A 20,519-nucleotide genomic window follows, 5' to 3' on the forward strand; every position below is an offset into this window, starting at 1 on the left:
AGTTTGCCCATGTGGGAGAGGAAACGGCAAAGTAAATTTCCAGGGCAGAGAATTTCTGATTCTTAGTAAGTTATATGGTCATATGTGACCCTGATTTCTGCTAGGCTGAGATGGAAGGGATCCTCCATTGCTATTCAAGGGCTTCATGATATACAAAAAAGGTAGTTTGCTTGCTTACACAGAACTCTTCATGACCGTATGAATATATTTTACTCTAGTTGTACGTCAGCTCATCAGTTACTGATTATCATTAACCAGCATCCCTGCCCTTCGATAAAGTCACTTCTCTCAACCAGTTTTTTCTCTATTTCTTCAGGGAGCTTCAGGTACTTCTGACTCAAGGTAAATGAGCCATGAGGATCAATGTGTAGAGTCCTGTCCTCAGCTTTCTTTTTTCTGTTGTAGTGTCTTCATTGGTCACAAAGCTGTATCTTCTGTTCTGCCTAGAAGTGTGTCCTTGTGTAGCAGGTCTGGGCAATATAAAACGCTAAGTGTCCAAAGGTGGCAGGGACTTCACATCACTCAGGCTGAGGATATCAGCAGACATCAATACATAAAAACATACATTTGATGGGCACCTTCATGAAGGCTGACCCAGAAGTAAACATCTTCTATGATGCTTTTTAAATACTTCTGAGATTTGTCACAAACTTAAGTAGCGTTCAAAAATTTCATGGTAACTGACAGGATTCAGTTACAGTGAAAATAAACATTTTGTTTTATTTTAGCTGAAACAATCCATTTGGTGAACCTCAGCATTTTAAAATTTATATTTGTAGAAGCATATGCACCCTCATCCTTTGGAAGGCAGTTCGAAGTCATAAAATAAATAAAATAATTACACTTCTATAAGTTACATCAATCTGTCCAGTTTCTTGAGTATGATTTCCAAATGGCCTTGAAGTGAAATGTAAATCACAAATGAGCCGAAGGTACTTAGATAATACCAAATGCAGAAATCGGGGAGGGAGGGCGTCCAGAAGCCCCACTGAACATCTGGAGGTCCACAAGTTCCACACCGCTGCCTTAGGGCACAGGATTTGCAGAATAAATAATTTTACAGAAGAGTTATCTGTGTCTTCCTTTTTGGAAGGAAACTTTCTGGAACACAGTCATACTTGGAGCAGGGTAGTTGTTGCATATGCTGACGTCTGCTTTCAGTAATGTGAAGGTTACATCCATTCACAGAACGCTGTGCACAGTGACCTTTTCTGCTGCTATTATCACACTTTTCCAATTGCTATTCTAATAGCTAGTACACTTGGGTGTGGGCCTTCGTACAGCCAGCGGTGTGTGGAATACTGCATGATTTGTGTCTAGGAGGTGGAAATGAGAAGAGTCCCATAGTAACTTGACTGCAAGTGGAAGTTTGTTTAGTCAGCTTAGAATCTCCCCTTATTTGCATTGCTAGCCTCAATTGCTAAGGAAGGGATTCACTTATTCAATAATTTAGCATTTCATTTGCTGTTTCAGAAAACAAGGGCAACAGGATACTTTTAAAATTAGAACAAACAGGCTATATTGTAAGGGTGGTGGGCCCATTTTGAAGGCCTGCCTTGGGACCTGATCTTTTCTTGAATGTTCTGCTAGTGGGAAAATGCAGATGATCCTGTCAAAGCTCCTGTCTAGCTATAAGATGGTGAAATGAAATGGGTAGGTGACACAATCACTCCTGAGCCTCCTCTCTGGCTTAGTGGTGCCCATGTGGTTACTTAGAATTTTGGGCAGCTTTGGGCCATGAAGCAAACTACAGTGGTGCCCCGCAAGACGAATGCCTCGCAAGACGAAAAATCCGCTAGACGAAAGGGTTTTCCGTTTTTCGATGCGCTTCACAAGACGAATTTCCCTATGGGCTTGCTTCGCAAGACGAGAATGTCTTGCGAGTCTTGTGATTTTTTCGCTTTCCCCCCCTTTTTCTAAGCCACTAAGCCGCTAATAGCCTTTTAGCCGCTAAGCCTTTAATAGCCGCTAAGCCGCTAAGCCGCTAATAGGGTTGCTTCGCAAGACGAAAAAAACGCTAGACGAAGAGACTTGCGGAACGGATTATTTTCATCTTGCGAGGCACCACTGTACATGAAGGCTAGTGATACAATCAAGTGATACAGTTCTTTATTGAAAGCTGATTGAACCCTGGCTAGTATGCATGAACGTGCCTACCATGTTCCAGTGTGGGCTACGAGGAAGGCACATTTTGCATTGCATCCTCAAGTGGTCAGCAGACAGTTATTTTTAATGGTCCAGAGGTTATTGACTCCCACTGTAGAGGAGGAATCTGGAGCATTTGAGGACCTGCTGCGACCAACTAGTTATACATGTTGAGGATAAATTGGCTTGAATTCAGAGTGTTGTTGATGTTTATTAAATGTCTATACTGCCCTTCATCTGAGGATCACAGGGTGGCTTGCAATATAATGCATGGAGTACCACTGACTCCGCAGTTCCAGTTCCAGATGAAGGTACCCAATGCCACAGTCAGTGATGTGTTGTGGGATCAGTTTGAACTTATGCAGTCAGCAGATGTGGACAAGGTGCTAGCAGTTGTACGTCTGACCATTTGCTCTCTTGGCCCTCAGTCCCAGCTGGCTTATTCAACCTATCAGAGTTACTTTGACTAGAGCATGCTGCCTTGAAATAGGTGGTGTGTCCACTTCTAAAGAAACTTACCGTGGATCTCTTGGATTGGAATTGATCCAACTGAACTATTGATCCTCATCTCTGACCTTTACAGGGAAAGGGACAAGGGGAGTGTTACCTTGCTCCTGCCTCTTGATCTCTTTGTGACTTTTGATACCATTGACCTGTTAGCTCTGCTTAGGACTACATATTCAGAACCATCAGTTTTTGTAGGTTTCACAAATAGAGCAGCTGTGATAGATCAAAATGAATGACACTTCCATGCCTGTATCTTTAATGTGGAAGATTCTTGAATCTTTGTACATACTGCTTCTTTAGATAAGTCTGTTGAAAACCTTGGTATTATCAGCAGAGTAGTGGAAAAACATCAACTATTGTGCCAAAAAAGTTCTGGCAAACCAATGCTGGAAATGTGTCACGGTGCCTTGCATGAGGAACTACTGATAAAGCAGAGTCCCAGTTCCCCTCCCTCCCAGATAGTTTGTGATAGTAACTCTAGATTTTATGCATAAAAGCCCACCCCGTGGATCCATTGCTGAAAAAGCTAAAAGGTTCAGTCAGTACTCCGTTTGGGGAGAGAGAGGAGATTGCTTGTTTTCTTCTTCTTCCGAGTTGCCTGCTATCTGCCTGGCTTTGCTTAAGCTACTACGAAGCCTATCCGACTACCCTAAAACTGGTGACTGAAATTTTATTGACTCAATATGTTAAAAAATGTTTCATGGCTGGGTGGGCTACAGTTATGCTATTTACCTTGATTGCTTTGGCAGTTTTGTTAAATATTGGACCTGGAAAGGGGACCAGTTATCTTGTGATTTTATAGGCTATGTGACTTCATTGCTCAGTTCAGTCTTTTTACATTTTATTTTAGGTATTGGCACTTTGCTTTTTTTATTGACTATGGCATAGTCATGATTTATTATAGTTATTGAGAGTGAATTTTCATTTAATTATTATTTGGTGGTATTTTGAAAGTTAATTTTAGTATGTATTATTATATCCTGTATGGATTATTGAATATTCCTTTTTTATATAAGTTGTTCATTTTAAAGTCAATTTTAAATATGACTTAATTGCATTAGATCAGATTATTATGATTGTGATCTTTTGTATATTTTGTATTTGTATAATTTGTTGTTTCTACAGCTTATAAATTGCTGGAAGTAGTCACTAGGCGTATGGGGGCAAGGTGCCATGTACTCTGATTACACTGAATTCAATGGGACTTGCTACTTCATAGGGATGTATAGGATTGTGTGTCAGTCAGTTTAAGGCATAGCACCTCAGAATGTTCTATCTATCCCTTGAAAACACATAAGTCAATTGTAAGTTCTTTGTGGAGGACACTTAAACACAAAACAGGAGCTTTTGATCTCCTTTGTGTACAGGAGGGAGTAGGGGAGCATATACTGGGGGGGGGGGAGAAGTAGCAGGTATGGTGGCAGCATATTTGGCTACCCCTCAGCAGCTATTTCCCAGATAGTACTGTGTTCCCTTAAACAGCTGTTGCAATTATCTTTCTCACTTCTTAGTCTGCTGCTAAAACAGACAATTTGTGGTGCAGGGCTAAAAAAACAGTGTCTACCAATACATGTCATGATATAACCATTCAAAGCACCTTATCTTTCCCCTTTTATGGTTGTTTTGCCAAAGATCTGCTTCCACATATAATGGATGTGAAGTGGCCATTGAAAAGAAGTTTTTCAAAAGATTAATGTCAGTTTTGAAGAGGTTCCACAAGTACAGTTATTTTTCCAGTTATGTTTCTCTGGCGAGGAAAGTGAGGAAAGGTGCCATTATGTTTAGTTTGCCCTTGTACTGATATTCAGTAGAATGTACAGTAAATAATATGCTTTTAATATAGGGAGATACATTTGCATTAGCAGAATTCATTCTTACCACGCTTCCTCTTGACTCCAGTGACTTGCTTTGATTTTGCAGAGTGTGCCTTCTTTTTCTCTATTGGAGAAAGAATGAATAAAGATTTATACTTTGAAATGAAACAGTTATTTGATTTGGCTTTTTAACAGTGTGGATGAACAGTTCATTTTAAAAAAAGAATAATGAACAGCTGAGTAAATATAAAATATGCAAATGTTCTGAGTTCCTAAATAGGTCTTTGTTTCTTAATACCTCAGAGCATACAAGAAAGAAAATAATACAAAAAAGGGTTGGGAGAAATACTCTGGAAATACATTTGGAACTTCTTGCATGAGGCCCTTCTCATGCATTTCAGTCATCAGCCATAGAATCCGGAATGCTTTATTCACATACAGATCACTGCATAGCTTTTGGGGCCAACCTTCAGATTCCGTTTTTGAACAGAGATGCTGCACACTATTGTGCAGCATTAGCCATGCTCAGGTACCATGATAAGCCATAGTTCCTACAGTGTCAAGGATGGGGAACCTCTGGCCCTGCAGCAGTTGTTGTACTTCAGTTCTCATCATCACCAGCCAACATGGCTAAATAAACGGTCAGGGCTAATGAGAGTGGGAGTCCAACAGTGTCTGAATGACCACAAGTTCCCCATCCCTGCATTATGTGAACAAATCGTTTTAAGCTGTGGGCTGTTACACTCAGTCTTTTCTTTTTCACCCACAAGGAAAAAAGCAGAAGCGCACCCCCCCTTCTCTGTTTAAACTAATTACATGGTTTCGAAAGATGTCCTAACTGGTTTGCCTTAATTATGGTTAGTGAGAACAAGCCAGGACCAATCTGTGGTTTCAGATCCCTGCTTATTCTGAATTTGAATTTAAACAAACAACGCATAGTTATTACCAATCCCCTTTTAAAGCCGGCAATGTTAGTGACCATCATCACATCCTGTGGTAACAAATTACATAGTCAAATGATGTGTTGCCTGTCTTGAATCTCTCGTCATTCAGTTTCATTAAATGATTCCAGGTTCTAGTACTATGAGTGAGGGGATAGTTTTATAAACTTATATCTTGTTCTCCACTATTCACTTTTTTCTAAATTAAAAAGACTACAGTGTTGTAACCTTTCACCTTAGTGGAGTTGCTCATTTTGGTTGTCCTTTTCTGCTCCTTTTCCAACTACACAGTATCTTTTCTGAGGTGTGGTGACCAGAAATGTGCATGGTATTGTGGTTGGTCTGGGGTAGTAGGATTATTCAGTACACCCATATTCTCTTTAGGCATTCTTTCAGTGTGTGAAGATGAACTTTCTTTGTTTTCCCTGGTTTGTGAGTACAGTTTCTTATTCACAACAGCCACTGTGACAAGCAGCTATCTGACAGGGCATTAACTTGAAACAGTGAATTTACTGTGTGGGTGGTGTTGGTATAATTGCCATCACTGGCCCAGTTCATATGCCACATTAAACCATATTTAAGACTATAAACTGTTTAATATGAATGAGCAGCGTGCTGCTCAGAATTACAGAATCATAGGATTGTGGAGTTGGAAGGAACTCTGAAGGTCATCTAGTCCAACCCTCTGCAATGCAAGAATCTAAGTGTGCTCCCAGTGTGCTCCTCTGCAGATGAAACAAGCCAGAGTCTTGATATGTTTGTGTTTCTTTCCCTGAAACAAAATATGACTGTTAACCAATGTTAGTTTTAAGTTAAACTTTAATGTGATGTGCAAACCACGCCTCTGTATTAAATGCATTTATTTTGGAGAGTGAGGGTAAGGGAATTCAATTTACTTGGAAGTAATACAAACCCTATTGTATTCAAATTATCTAAAAATGTGTTTTGTAAGATTCATAATTATTTTGCATTAGTCAGTAAAATCTAATTATGCATGTTGTGTATTTTCATAATGCAGGGACATATTACTGGCTTGGGGTATATCACAGATCAAACCCAGCCTAGTGATGTCAACAAGATGCAGTGGCGTACAACCTCTGGGCTACTTTGGCCATAAGAGAAATCTGGCCAGAAGGTGAACGTGATGACGGCCTGGTCTATGGTGGAAAGGCTGAAAATGGAGAAGAGCCGCTCCCAAGAAGAGAGAACTAAAGAGCAAGATGGTGGGGATCGTAGCACCGAATCTGAGGAATGGACAAGCTCTGAGAGTGAACCTGAGCAGCCTGGCTTCAGGAATAGCTGCAGCAAGGCACAGTTGAGGGATAAAGAGATTTCCCACAAACCACATCGACAACTTTGCCGCTCTCCTTGCTTGGATCGTCCGAGTTTTTCACAGAGTAGCCTCCTTCAGGATTTGAAACCAGAAGAGAATAAAGCAAACTTGAGTCAAGAATATCAATCTAAACTTGATTTTGCTTTGAAACTGGGGTATCCTGGAGATCAGATTCAAGCTGTGTTGAACAAGCTGGGGGCAGATGCTCTTACCAATGACATTTTGGCTGAGCTTGTGAGACTTGGAAACAAGGTTGAGAATGAAGGACAAGCAAGTAGTGGAAATGCCACAGGTCCTGCAGGTACAAAGGAGGTTGCTAGTCCTGAGCTGTCTCTGGAAGATGAGGTGGTAGACAGCTCTGACAACTTGAGGCCAATCGTTATTGATGGAAGTAATGTGGCAATGAGGTACTATAGTAGTAATAGAATACTTCTAAGAAATGCACTAATTATGCTGCATATGTATTTGTTTGTTTTATTTCATATACACACTCTGCTTTTCTGTTATTAAAAACAACATCCAGTTAAAAATGATAGCATAATAGATTTTAAAAGGCAGTATCTGTAACTCAACTGAGATAGCCCTTTTAATCAACCATGGGAGCTCAAAGACCTGTTGAAGAAGATGAGCCTTAAGTCTACACACTTGTATTTAAAAACTAAAAATTGAGCTGTTTAATAGATTTTAGGGCTGTAGTCCTGTATATGTTTCTCAGAGAATTCAGTGGGGCTCCATCTGAGTAGACATACATAGGACTGTACCGTTCATCTTGTACAGTGTATCACAGAACAGAAAATCTTTCCTTTTACTTGAGTAATTAAAGTCCAATGGAATTTAAAGGCCTATTCTTATAGGTAAGAATGGAATCACTTTAGTAAATTCTCAAGGCATTATTCACTCTCTGAAATACATGTCTGAAAAGCAGTTCAAAATTTACAGACAATTTGCTGAGCACAAGAGTTGTAGCAGGGATGGTTACAACCCATTGAAATAAAATTGTGTCTTTCTAAAGTGGATACTAAACTTCCAGAAAAGGTTTCTTTCCCTGTATAAGTCTGCTTAGTGCTATTTGCTAAACTACATTTTAGTCCCATCCATATTCCAAAGAGCTCAGGGTGGTGTACATAGTCTGATGTGAGGTAGGTTAACCTGAGAGACAGTGAATGGCTTTAACTGAGATTTTCCTAGTCTTAGTCCAACACTCTGCCTCACTACATAACACTACACTCTCTGGCTTTATGTATTTTAGAAAAAAACAAATCTCATTGCAGTACTTATGACCAGTACTTGCTAAACTAACTTGTTCTGTTTTTCAGTCATGGCAATAAAGAAGCATTTTCCTGTCGAGGGATTCAGTTAGCTGTCGACTGGTTTCTGGAGAAAGGTCATAAAGATATTACCGTGTTTGTGCCTACATGGAGGAAAGAGCAATCTCGACCAGATGCACCAATTACAGGTGGCAAATCAAACATACATTTGTTTTCTTCAATTGCCATTACTAGGATGAGGATAATTACTGTGCTAGACACTGGCTTTTCTTGGAATGAGGCCAAGGACCTGAATCAGAGCATTTTCTGTATGCACATGCATGGTTGTTGCTCATATTCTAAGCCACTAGATTGTTATTTTTTCTTTTTTCTTTTTTACACTTCATACTTTAAATCCGTGCTGCACATAAGCCTGCAATAGTTACTAGCCTTCAGAAGTGTTAACAATCTTACTGAGGGATGACAAAGGAGCAAAAGTCTATGGCATTTCTGTGCTGGGAGTAGAGGAGTAGCCTACTTAGTTTCTGTTCTGGGCATGGATGGGAGGGCTTGAGTGCTCCATTCCTCCTCTGCAATTCCACTTCACCTGCATGCATTTTCCCCTCACCTGTGTCTACAAGGTCTTTCCATACAAGGCAGCTTTACAGTTTTTTGTTGCATAGACTGAACCATAATATAAAATGTCATGGTGTATAAACTGAAGCAAGCTTAACTGTGAGATTATTCCCCAGAAGGGAGACTCTTCAGCCTTGTGCCCCAAGGTGTTGCTGGAGTAAAACTCCCATCATGTCCAGCCATCTCCATCAATGACTAGGAATGATGTGAGTTGCAGTCCAAAAATATCTGGGGACCCAAATTTGAAGTCCACTGTTACAGAGCAAAGCACTGGCACACCAACTTTTATGCTCTTGGGGAGTGTGCAAACACTTCTTCTTGTACAATTCTTGAAGAATATCTCAGATACTGAGATAAACATAGAGAGCAAGCATATTTCTATATAAGGGACTTTGCTATTAACAGTTTCTTATATAACCCTGGTTTTTCAGATCAAGATATTTTACACAAACTGGAAAAGGAAAAAATTCTTGTTTTCACCCCATCTCGAAGAGTTCAAGGGAGACGGGTTGTCTGTTACGATGACCGTTTCATAGTGAAACTGGCGTGTGAGTCTGATGGCATCATTGTGTCAAATGACAATTACCGTGACCTTCAAAATGAAAAGCCAGAATGGAAGAAATTTGTAGAGGAACGGCTCCTGATGTATTCTTTTGTGAATGATAAGTAGGTTTCTTTATTTACAAGTAGAATAGTAATGCTTAATGTTTATTTGGTGAGATTTGAGTATTTGACGTCGTCTACATTTTCATAGATCCTTAAACAGAAGCTGCCTGGTAGGGCAATGTAAGACCATTAGTGACTCCCTTTTGTTATTCTCTTTTAAACTAGAATGCCACACACCTATTTCATTTTTATGCACAGAGAAGGGACTCCAGTCCCCTATTGATTTTGATTGGCCTTTCTCCACTGTTTCCTACTCTACAGTTTCCTTTTTGAGATGGGGTGGGGGGAGCTGATAGAGATTAGCTTACCTTCAGGCACCTGCCAAGCTCATAGCTATGACCAGGTTCAGACTGGGTATTTCCCAGCCCATTCCTAACCATTGTATTGTTACCAGTCTACCATGTTAGGTAAATTTAATACTAGCAGGTGAAACTGGTCTCTTGGTTTTTCCAGGTTTATGCCACCAGACGACCCATTAGGCCGCCATGGCCCCAGCCTTGAAAATTTCTTAAGGAAAAGGCCTGTTGTTCCTGAACACAAAAAGCAACCTTGTCCTTACGGTGAGTGTGTCACACTTGACTATTTCGGGAGTCAGAATAATAAAATTAGTAACCTTGATAAAAAGCAAAAAATCATAGTGGGTTGTCTGATGTGTTTTCTGTATTGGAAACCACGTAAGAAGCTTGAGTGGGACAGAAAGGTGTAGCATGCTTCTAGAAGTGTGGGGAAATCAGATTTTGTTTGGGTCTGCTGAGTGCACTGCTGAGTTAAAAAAAAAGCTTTCATGGTTAAACCAAAGACATGGTATTAAGTAGGTAACTGGCTCTTGCTTGCTTGATCTTGGCATTGCGTACGTGTGGCTGGGAGCAGGGTGGGGAGGAAAGAGGAGGACTCAGAGAGGAACTGCAGTTTGGGCAAAGATTTAATTTCCTCTTACCTCTATGCCACATGTGACCCAGAACCATCCTTCCCTTCTCTTGCACTTGCAGAAACTAAGAATGGAAGGGCCGATCATGTGTTTAATGTCACATCTTGGCTCTGTTATTTAGAGCAGTGGTTCCCAATCCGTAGACCACAATCACATAATGAAAACTACCATAGATGTATCAACATTTTCAAAAGTAGGGGGTCTATGGCTTGGCTTTTGCAGTACTTAGCTAATTGTGAACCACTGATTTAGAGGGATGTTTACATGCGTTAGCATTTCTGGGGAAAGTCTGGAAGAAAATACAGCTGGAACTTAATTCGGTGTTTGGAAATATTTTCAAAGCTCTCCTGTGCTCAAAAAGTCATTTAACTAATCGAGTATTAAGGCCACAGAGAGTCAATTAACAGCTGTAAACCACCCTTGATTTTTTTTTAATTGAAGGGCAGTATTTGTTAAATAAAGTTTTAAAACCCAGTTAGATATTTGACAATTAAACCTCTCCCTCCCCTTGTTCATTTTCAAGCTCCCAGCACATCCACAGTCAGCACATCCATTCTGTTAAATTCCTAATGAGTAACACTATGTGGTCTTGGCTGAGAGACTTTTACTGCACAGTCTACACAGTCTAATGTGCATGTCTACTCAAAACCAAGTCCCACTGAGTTCAATGGCAATTACTCCCTGTTGTGCATAGACCTGTAGCCTAAGGGAGTTACATATTCACACTTGCATTTCACTTTCATAACACCTTTGTGTCAAACGTTAAGCGGAGAAATGGTGACCTAAAGGCACATCATGCACACGTTTTAAAATATGATAATGCATGAAGCTGACTGTTTAAAAATAAAATCAGGGATCATGTGGAAGATCTTGGAGAGTTGCTGCCAATCATAGCAGACAGTGTTAGGCTTGATAGATTAATGGCCCTAATCTGTATATGGTGATTCCCTGTGCTTCTCTGAGTGGGAATTTAAACCTGAGTTTTTATTACACTCACACCAGTACCTGCTCTTGCTACCTTCAGGGAGGTTTATATCACTTAAGTAAGATAAATAGATACAGTGACTGGATTGTAGAACATATATAGCACATATTTGGGTCTGCTAACAAAGGAAATGTGATGGCTGTTAATAGTTCATTCTAGCATTGACTGTTACAATGCATTTAAAGGACCTTGGGTTGTATCCATCTATGTCATGTTCCAAACTGACTCATTGAAATCAATGAACAAGTTAAGAATTGTATCGAACTAAGTTTTATTCATAGTAGATGCACTGAAATTAATGGACCCAAATTAATCATTTTCATTAATTACAATGGCTTACTTTGACCAGGGCTAGCTAGCATTGGCTATAACCCTTACTCATTACTAACTTGAGTCCATTGAGTTCAGTGGGTCTAGTCCAGGCATTCCCAAACTTTGCCTTCCAGCTGTTTTGGGACTACAATTCCCATTATCCCTGACCACTGGTCCTGTTATCTAGGAATGATGGGAGTTGTAGTCCCAAAACAGCTGGAGGGCCGAGTTTGGGGATGCCTGGGCTAGTCTAAGTATGACTCTGACACAACCTCCTGTGCTTAGCTAGATATTGCTTGCAAAGACCATGCCTAATATGGGAGATTTTTCCCCAACAGGGAAGAAATGCACCTATGGACACAAGTGTAAATATTACCACCCGGAACGAGCAAACCAGCCCCTGAGATCCGTAGCTGATGAGCTTCGCATCAGTGCCAAATTATCCGCTGTGAAAACGATGAGTGAAGGAGCACTGGCTAAATGTGGCACAGGAGCAGCCCTTTCCAAAGGGGAAATAACTTCAGAAGTGAAGCGCATTGCTCCCAAACGTCAGTCAGATCCAAGCATTCGGTCTGTTCCTGTGGAACCCGAAGATAGACTTTCAATGGTGCGGAAGTCTGAGGCTAATTCTGTCCCCTCCCTTGTTTCAGCATTAAGTGTCCCAACCATTCCACCTTCCAAAAGTCACGCTGTTGGGGCATTAAATACCCGGTCAGCAAGCAGCCCTGTACCTGGTTCATCTCAATTCACACATCAGAAATCCTCACTAGAACACATGGCCAGTGTACAATATCCTCCGATCCTGGTCACTAATAGCCATGGCTCTTCAATGAACTATGCAGATCAGTACCCAAAATATGAGTCTTTGGGGGACCATGGCTATTATTCAATGCTCAGTGACTTCTCCAATTTGAGTATTAGTAGCATGCATAGCACAGATTACTATGGGGCTGATGTAGACCAAAGTTTATACTCAAGAAATTCAAGCCCCTGTCCAGACAGTTGCTTAAGCCATACAAGCAATGATTCGTACTCCTCATATACAGACTTATATATGGGTCTGGGGGATGGGAGCCCAGAAGACAGTGTGAAGGTTCACCGACTCCCACCTCAAAGCCGCCTTCAGCCTTTCTCCCATGGTTATCATGAGTCTTTAACAAGAGTTCAGAGCTATAGCCCTGAAGGGTCTAAACATATTCACAAGCATTCACTTTCCCATTTAGCACTGCACATCCAGCACCCAGTTGTTGGGGCTAGGTCCAGTTGCCCAGGGGACTACCCTGTGCCTCCAAGCGTTCACCCATCAGCCACTACCCAGCCAAGTCGTGCCCTCGTTATGACGAGAATGGATAGCGTTTCTGATTCGCGTCTTTATGAAAGCAATCCCACACGACAAAAAAGGCCACCTCTCTGTCGAGAGCAGCATGCCAGTTGGGATCCATTGCCATGTCCAACCGATACCTACCCTTACCATCCCTACCCACTGAGCAACAACCTCATGCAACCATCTTATGAGCCTGTAATGGTGAGAAGTGTGCCAGAGAAGATGGAGCAGATCTGGAGGAATCCTTGGGTTGGAATCTGTGGTGACCCACAAGAACCACACATAATCCCAGAGCACCAGTATCAAACCTATAAGAATCTCTGTAATATTTTTCCAGCTAGCGTTGTCCTCTCGGTGATGGAGAAGAATCCCCACATGACAGACGCACAACAGTTGGCAGCTATGATTGTTGCCAAATTGAGAACAGGACGTTAAAAAAGAGCCTTCATTTTGAATTTCTAAAGTGAAATAATTGAAAATTCTGTACATTCTGGGGAAAAATGACAGGTGATATGCTCTATTTGTTAAAAGGTTTTAATTGCAGTATACAATTCTGTATATTATTGTAGTGATTATATTTAAAATATGCATGAAGCATTTTGGAAAAGCAGATTGTATAATAAATATGAGTATTTAATGATTTTTAAAGCAGGGATTTTTGAAAAAGGCATTTTACAGGAAGTGCATACCTTATGCATGGATGTATCATTTATTGAATCTAAAAAGGTCATATGTTGGTATGTCCAAAACAGGTCCTTCAAAACAGCAATTATATTGCATGACTCATTGTATAGTCTTCAGTATTAACTGACATATGTTGCTCCAACATAACATTGGGTTTTTACAATAAACTCTGTGCACTTGGACATCCTCACAAGCAGAAGCCTGCTCTTCTTAAATATCCTTCACAGAACTACAATAAAACAAGCCCAGTCAGTTGACATGCCTTGTGTTCACAGAGGGCTTTTGCACCTATCTAGTGACTCCAGCATGAGGAGGCTTTTGTGGGGAGGCTTAGTTCTCTGGGGAATACACTTTTTGTGCAGTGGAAATACCTTTTTGCACATGAGGAGCATTATCCAACCTTGAAGGGAATGGGGCTGGGGCTGGGGCGCAGTGAATGTTTCTCTTGGACCTTCTAGATAGCTTGAGCTTCTGCCCTTTGGGAAAAAGAACATGGCCGGCTTGCAAACATGTTAATAATTCTCAGCTAAATACTGTTGTAATCTGCACTGTTACCATAGGCGTGTACAACACATTTCACTAGGGTGTGCACCCAGGGATTTTAATTTTTAAGGTGAACATTTCTTGAATATATACTCATACTCAGTCACAAAGGACATTATTTTTATCTATCAAACTAAGGAAACTAAAACTTAATTAAACTTACTTTTTTAAATCAACAACTAAACCCTCCTTTAAATATGCAAACGTAGAAAATGAGGCACAAAATACCAGATCTGTGGTGTAGTGATTACCAGGTGTATACAAAATACAGTCAGTTTTCATGATCTGTATAAGGAGCTAACCCAAATTGACCAAAGCAGATTAAGATTTTTTCATGTTCCTGTTGTGTAGAATGGGACATTGCCCACCAGATGTGAGTAACAGGTGGTGAGTGGAGCTCTGACAGAGACAGAGCTATGAAACAGAAACAGATACAAGCAGAACGAAAAGGCTGGAATGGATATGCAACTTCTTCTTGTCCACTTCTAGAGACAAACACAGGCAGACACGGCCTATACATTCCAGTTTTATTCCAGCCTTTTAATCCTGCCTATGTCTCCCTTCATCTGCTTTCCTACTCTCCTCTCTTGTACCTTTGTCTCTCCCTGCCCCACTGCTTCCCTAGTGGCAGCTGAGGGAGCTGGGTTGCCACTCCGTACTCTATCCTCATCACAATCCAGTTTTGTTTTTTTTAAAGGTTCTGCTAAGCACACCAGCATTCCCTATGTGCACGCCTATGGCTTTTACAGATCGTTACAATTGGCATTTCTAGCCTTTTCAGTACAGTCCAGAAAGCAGAGAAGTTGTAGCATCTGCAATCTGAATTCTGCTTTCCTGTTCTTGTGCGTTGACCAAAGACATGCCGAGAACGTGTGCTGGAGGATGCCAATGAACAAATATGCAAAGTAGTTTTAAAAATCCAGTTCATTTTTATTAGTGTTGGACAGCAGGCTAGTTTTCAAATGGGTGCTCTAGAATTGGGTTTACTGCAAACTTGCTTCAGTTTTGCACTTTGAAATCCATGCAAAGGTGAGCATTTGCCTCCTGGAACTCCCTGTTTGACAGGCCAGAATCATCATTCTATGGGTGGCAATGTTTGCACAATGAGTATCCTTTGCTCCAGGGTGGGCAATTTAGTAGCTAAATGTCTCCCACAAGAGGCATTTATGGCGGTGGTGGCTCTTTTGTTTTCTTTTTTAAGGCTGCACTGACTGGACACCCTTTTTAAATCCAAATGTGTATTTCAACATTTTGAACCACTAACTCGATATGTCTCGAGCTAGGACTTGTTGACTTCTACTGTAGTTTTTTTTCATGAAAGTCGAGAAGGCCTGGTTTCTGGCCTTTTGTTTCTTCATGAGAAGGTGTGACACTGCCTAAATGTTTCTTACTATGAAACACACGGAACGTGAGGCTGCAGTCAGGGTTGTTTCTGGTGTTTTGATAATGGCTTGCAAGCTGCTTTTGGGTTATATGTTGATCCCAGTCTAAAAAAACCCAAAGGAAACCCCAAGCCCTCTACTTGATTGATTGCACTAATCCTAAAATGGCTGCTGGTGGCCCATTTCTATTTTGTGTTGAGTACACTTCAAGAGGGATGTGCTTGCCTTAAGTTGGACAGCTCAACAGGTGGTAATAATTCTGTCACATGCTGATCCAGTCTGTTTGCCTACAACCACACAGGGTCCAGAGTGTTTGTGCTCAGCATGGGTCAGGCAGTGCCTATAGCAGCATGCAGCACAATGGTGGCAAAAGGGTGGGCAAGGAAACTTGGCTATCTTGCTGTGCTCCTGCTTGAGTGCACAACTGAAGATCCAAGACTGTTGGTAGGTGCTGTCTTGACACATTCTTCTAAATGCAATACAAGATGAGGATATTGGTTTACCTATAGTATCTTTGTAATCTCAAGGTCCCCTGCCTTCATGATGTCATAATCGGTTTTCTAAAAGTGGTGCAAGTTCAAATGCTGAGCTCAAAGCGAGTAACAATAATCACAGTAGCATTAAAAAACATGAAACATTGCAGTCTATATTATATCAAATGCAGTCACATGCAGGTAAAGGAAACAACAAAATCATACTAATTGAAACAATTACTACTATTCAATAGTAATTCAAAATATAGGAAAGAGTGGCTGACCACCAGCTCTGTGCCAGATGGCATTCTTTGGGAAGGGGCTGCTGCTTCACTCAGTGTAGGGAGCACACTCCCAGGCATTTATTTTCAAGTGTTAGAATACCTGGAGGTCTAATGATGAAACACAAAAGTTGCTGCTTTTTCCAGGTAGCTACAGAAAATTGTTGCTGAAGAACTAGTGGCAAACAGGTGGTTTGTCATGGTTGCAGGTTGGGTTTCAGCAGGAGGCTGAATCTGCATTAGAACAGAATGGCACACACCATGTTGGCTTACGGTTATGTGGGCTGGTGTCCAGAACATCAATTGTCCTCTCTCATCTTTTAAAAGCAAACAGCAGAAATGCAGATCAGCCCTGTAGCTTTAATCTGTGCACCAACACAGCCCTTAAAGACACCTGCATTTAAATCTGGAAAACATCTTTTAAAAAATAAAATAAAAATTGGCCAGCTTTTGTCAGAATGGGATTCCTTTATTGTTGCATTTATTTTATACTTCCTTCTCTTGTGTGGTGTAAAAGCAGCTGAGAGCAACGCCTCAAATATCCAGAAACGACCTTTTGTTTGTTGATACAAATTGTATCTTTCTTGATTGTATAAAAAAAATGTACAAAAGCCATCTCTAGATTAGCTTAAATATTGTATTTTCATCACTATGTTTGTGGCACTGTGTGTCACAGGAGAGTAGCCCATCACAGATTATGAACCTTTTTATTTAAAATGGGCACTTAACAATTTATAGAAAAAACAAAGGTAACTTTTCAAATCCACTTTATTACTATAATGTGCACAGCTAGTGTGTGTGTTTAAGAACACTACTCTGCATAGGTTATATTAAGTCTATTTATTAAATGAATGCATTCCTGCAATTGATATTTTTTGTAAAGCATCAGTGTTAATAATATTGATGTTAATATTTATACAGTTACAGTAAAATTGCTGTACATCCTGCTTTTGTTCTTAACAAAATAACTATTGTATGATTTAGGTTCAATAAGGAATTTTGTGTGCTCACAATTTCTTGCATGGAAATCAGTTTCTGTATGTATAAAAATGGATGTTCTCCATTTTATTCCTATGTTAAGGCAAACTCTTGCAGGGGATCTTGGAAGAGTCTTTTTAGCAAACCTAACGTTGGGCTGAAATTACCTTGAGAGCTTTTATTGGGTTCTAAAATATTTTACTGTTCCTGTCAGTAAATGTTTTTTGTTTGTGTGCGTGCGTGCGTGTGTCAGGGGGTTTATATATTGTTTTGTTCTGTATTGAAAAACATTTCAAGCCTTTTTTGAATGCTTTCTTGGGAAGAAATATTGCTGTGAAGATGAAGTGGTTTACTGTAACATAGCTTTTCCTAAACAATGGTTCCCAAATTTTTCTGCTATACAAGGAAGAAGAGGTGAATGAAAATTTTGAAGCAGTATGCAAATCTTTTGCCTGTCAATTATCTTTCATCAGTGAAACTTTCTTATATATGTTTCCTTTATGCCTTGATCCACTTCTCTTTTTCTCCTTTTCTCTTGGGAGACTTTTCCCATGCCAGTTCAAAACTGACATTTCACTGCCTTCATCTCTTATTGCAGAATTTCTTCTAAAAGTAGAAGGGATGGTATAAAAACAAGTCACAATCACCTACATTGTAAATATAAGACTTTACTTTAAAATGCTCTTTTTGAGAGTACAGTATTTAATTTTTTTAAATTGTGTACCAAATAACTACAGAATATGTATCTATATATAAATTTAAAATAGCCCAGGTAACAGCAATCTTTCTCTTGTAAAATATTTTAATTTTCTCTTAATTTATTATTGAAGAGTAGTTAATGTTCAGTTAGGCAACTGAGTTGTGTCTGAAAAACCCAAAAGGTAGGTTAGGAAGCAATCTTAAGTAATTTTGTAAATATTAAATGTTGTTCTGTGTTTTTGCTTGTACACACATATTTGACTACTATTAATCCTATTGTACTATTGAACTGCAGTATTTTGCTTTTCTTAATTTGTAGAACTAAACTTAACTGTTTAATTGTTGTAAAAATTTATAAAATCTCTTTGGGTTTTTTTGTTGACCCAAATATAATGTAAGTCTCAATGACAAAGAGTGAAGATAGACTTTACAGCCCATTGCCCTGATCCAGCAAGAGCAATGCAAACAGGGAAGCTGGCTTCCACAAGTGCAACAGAGGCAGGTGGTACATCATGATAGCAATCTATACTCCATTGAATTAGTTGGATGTGCTGTTTTATGCCGAAGAGAATGCACATCCCCATGTCGGGGCAGTGCAGCTACAGCTGGGTCAGGGCCAGCATGTGGTGTCTGTAATCAATGTAATATTTTGTGCAATGTTTTTATATACAGCTGCATGTTTCAGGCATCCACTGGAATGGGCATGTGTGTAAGTTTTGTAAAAAGTTTTATATATAGATCTATAAAATGGCTGAGATAATCGCCAAAGCATCATCTTGCAGGGGACAGAAAACATGCTTTCCCTTTAAAATGTGAAAATCAATGCTTACACAACAGTGGCCCTCTTTGCATGTAACTGCAAGCCAAAACAAGAATGAGCAAGCGTGTGGGTACCCAGAGTGAAAATCTGGTCTTTCTGCTGATGTGCTACCTGGAGCCAACCTTAGCTGGAGCTAAGCCATAAGTATGTTGGATGTGGGTCTGAGCTTTGTGGCCTGTCTTCCCCCAACAAGCCATGAGTGGTAAAGAAAGAACATAACATAACTTATATGTTGGGAGCAAGACAAACCACATGTAACACTGTGGCTGTGCCTTAGCTCTGGGTATTGTGGTAGCACAAGAACAGGCAGAGTGAAATGGTTGCGATTTTCACTATGGGTATCTGCTGCTTGCAGAGCCATAGTTTGGCTTAGTGTTAACTGTGAACCGGGCCTCTTAATAATTTTTTTCTTGCAATTCAGTTGAAGATAATTCTCTGCAATACTTAACCAATGAAGTACTGTAGTGACTTTCCACAGGGCCTGATGCCACTCAGCAGCTTCATAATACCAATGAAAAAACAGCCTTTTTTCACTAGAGTGGATTCCTTAAGAGGTGTATGGTGTCAGGGCAAGACAAGACAGTGGCACAAATTTGAACCCATACTTGTAGGGTTCACTACAGAGAAGTCATTAGTGCCAAGTTAGTCACTTGGATAAATAATCTGTGAAGTGTTGCTATATTTTGATCTGCCAAATAATAGCTTACAAGCATCACACGTACAGGACTTCTGAATGTTTTTGTGTTCAGCATTACAAAAAATGTTAGAAATCTTGCCAGAAATTGTAGTCAATCAACCACTGCTGATGAGTGGCCTGTTAGCGTAACTTTAATAGGAGCTTTACAGAGTCCACTGAAATAAGTGGATATTCAGCAACAGAAATAAGTGGATATTCAGCAATCACCAAGTTCGTGACTTTGAGGATCTTTTAATTTTCTGTGACAGGGCTGCAATGTATATGCGCATGTGCACACTAGTACAAATGTCACTGTCATTTCATGCTCAAAGAATGCAAGTACCCATTTATTTATGAAACAGCTTAATAGTCGCTTCCAGCTTGCTTGGATTTTGACCTTTAATTTTCTGGTGAGTGGTGTGGGCAGCAAATATTTCTGTTTAAATGCATCTCAAAGGTGGTTATGGTGGGGGCGGAAGGGATCCTTGTTTTCTCCACTCCACCCCATTAGCAGGTTTTGTGTAGATGTTTTGTATCTAGGCATTTATATTAATGTATTCAATAAACTGAGTCACTTGGTCAGTACCTCTCAAGTCTCTTGTGCATTTCTTTTTGTGGCCAATACCCGCCAGTCTAAATCTTGCAAATCTGAAGTTGTATTGAAGCCTTAAGCCATAGGTCTTAAACCAGTGGTTCAGGACCCACGTGCCAATCTCTCAGCTAGGCCTGGAGGATGCAACCTTTTATTCTCTTTGCTTTTGTGAGATTTTCCTCCCCATTTTGTCCCAGCCCAGCCTTGCCTCCCCACCCACTGCTGGAAACCTGCTGCCTGGCCTTGGAAGAGGATTTTCATCTGATTTCAGCAGCCTTGCCTCCCCACCCACTGCTGGAAACATGCTGCCTGGCCTTGAAAGAGGATTTTCATCTCACAGCTGATCATTTCAGCTGCCTCACTGATCTTCATTTGACTTGGAATAGAGGGGTTGGGCAGGAAGAAAAGGTGGGGATCCCAGTTGAATTGAATGGGTTCATTCATGCATTAAGTCTACTGAGGGTCCAATCCCCTTGAATGTTTTATATCTCCCTGTCGCTCATCCATCCAAGTTTGGATTGGATTTCTATTGCTTTGCTGTATGGGTTAAATT

At 40.3% G+C, this 20,519-nt stretch overlaps 1 protein-coding gene across 3 annotated transcripts in view; it reads left to right on the top strand.

Annotated features, from left to right (window-relative positions):
• Positions 1 to 19,959, top strand: part of ZC3H12B (zinc finger CCCH-type containing 12B) — a 36,984-nt gene extending 17,025 nt beyond the window's left edge. For 2 of the 3 annotated variants that reach the window (XM_081897348.1, XM_081897347.1), the window contains 5 exons: positions 6,426 to 7,147; positions 8,057 to 8,196; positions 9,055 to 9,289; positions 9,743 to 9,849; positions 11,853 to 19,959. In XM_081897348.1, coding sequence (XP_081753474.1) covers positions 6,552 to 7,147; positions 8,057 to 8,196; positions 9,055 to 9,289; positions 9,743 to 9,849; positions 11,853 to 13,273 — 2,499 coding nt within the window. In that variant the 5' untranslated portion in view covers positions 6,426 to 6,551 and the 3' untranslated portion in view covers positions 13,274 to 19,959. Of the gene's footprint in view, positions 1 to 3,197; positions 3,311 to 6,425; positions 7,148 to 8,056; positions 8,197 to 9,054; positions 9,290 to 9,742; positions 9,850 to 11,852 lie in introns of those variants that run through there. The other variant, XM_081897349.1, reaches the window with a different exon arrangement.
• The last annotated feature ends 560 nt before the right edge of the window (positions 19,960 to 20,519 follow it).

Source organism: Podarcis melisellensis (genome assembly GCF_964234715.1).
Source record: "Podarcis melisellensis genome assembly, chromosome: Z".
Taxonomy (NCBI): domain Eukaryota; kingdom Metazoa; phylum Chordata; class Lepidosauria; order Squamata; family Lacertidae; genus Podarcis; species Podarcis melisellensis.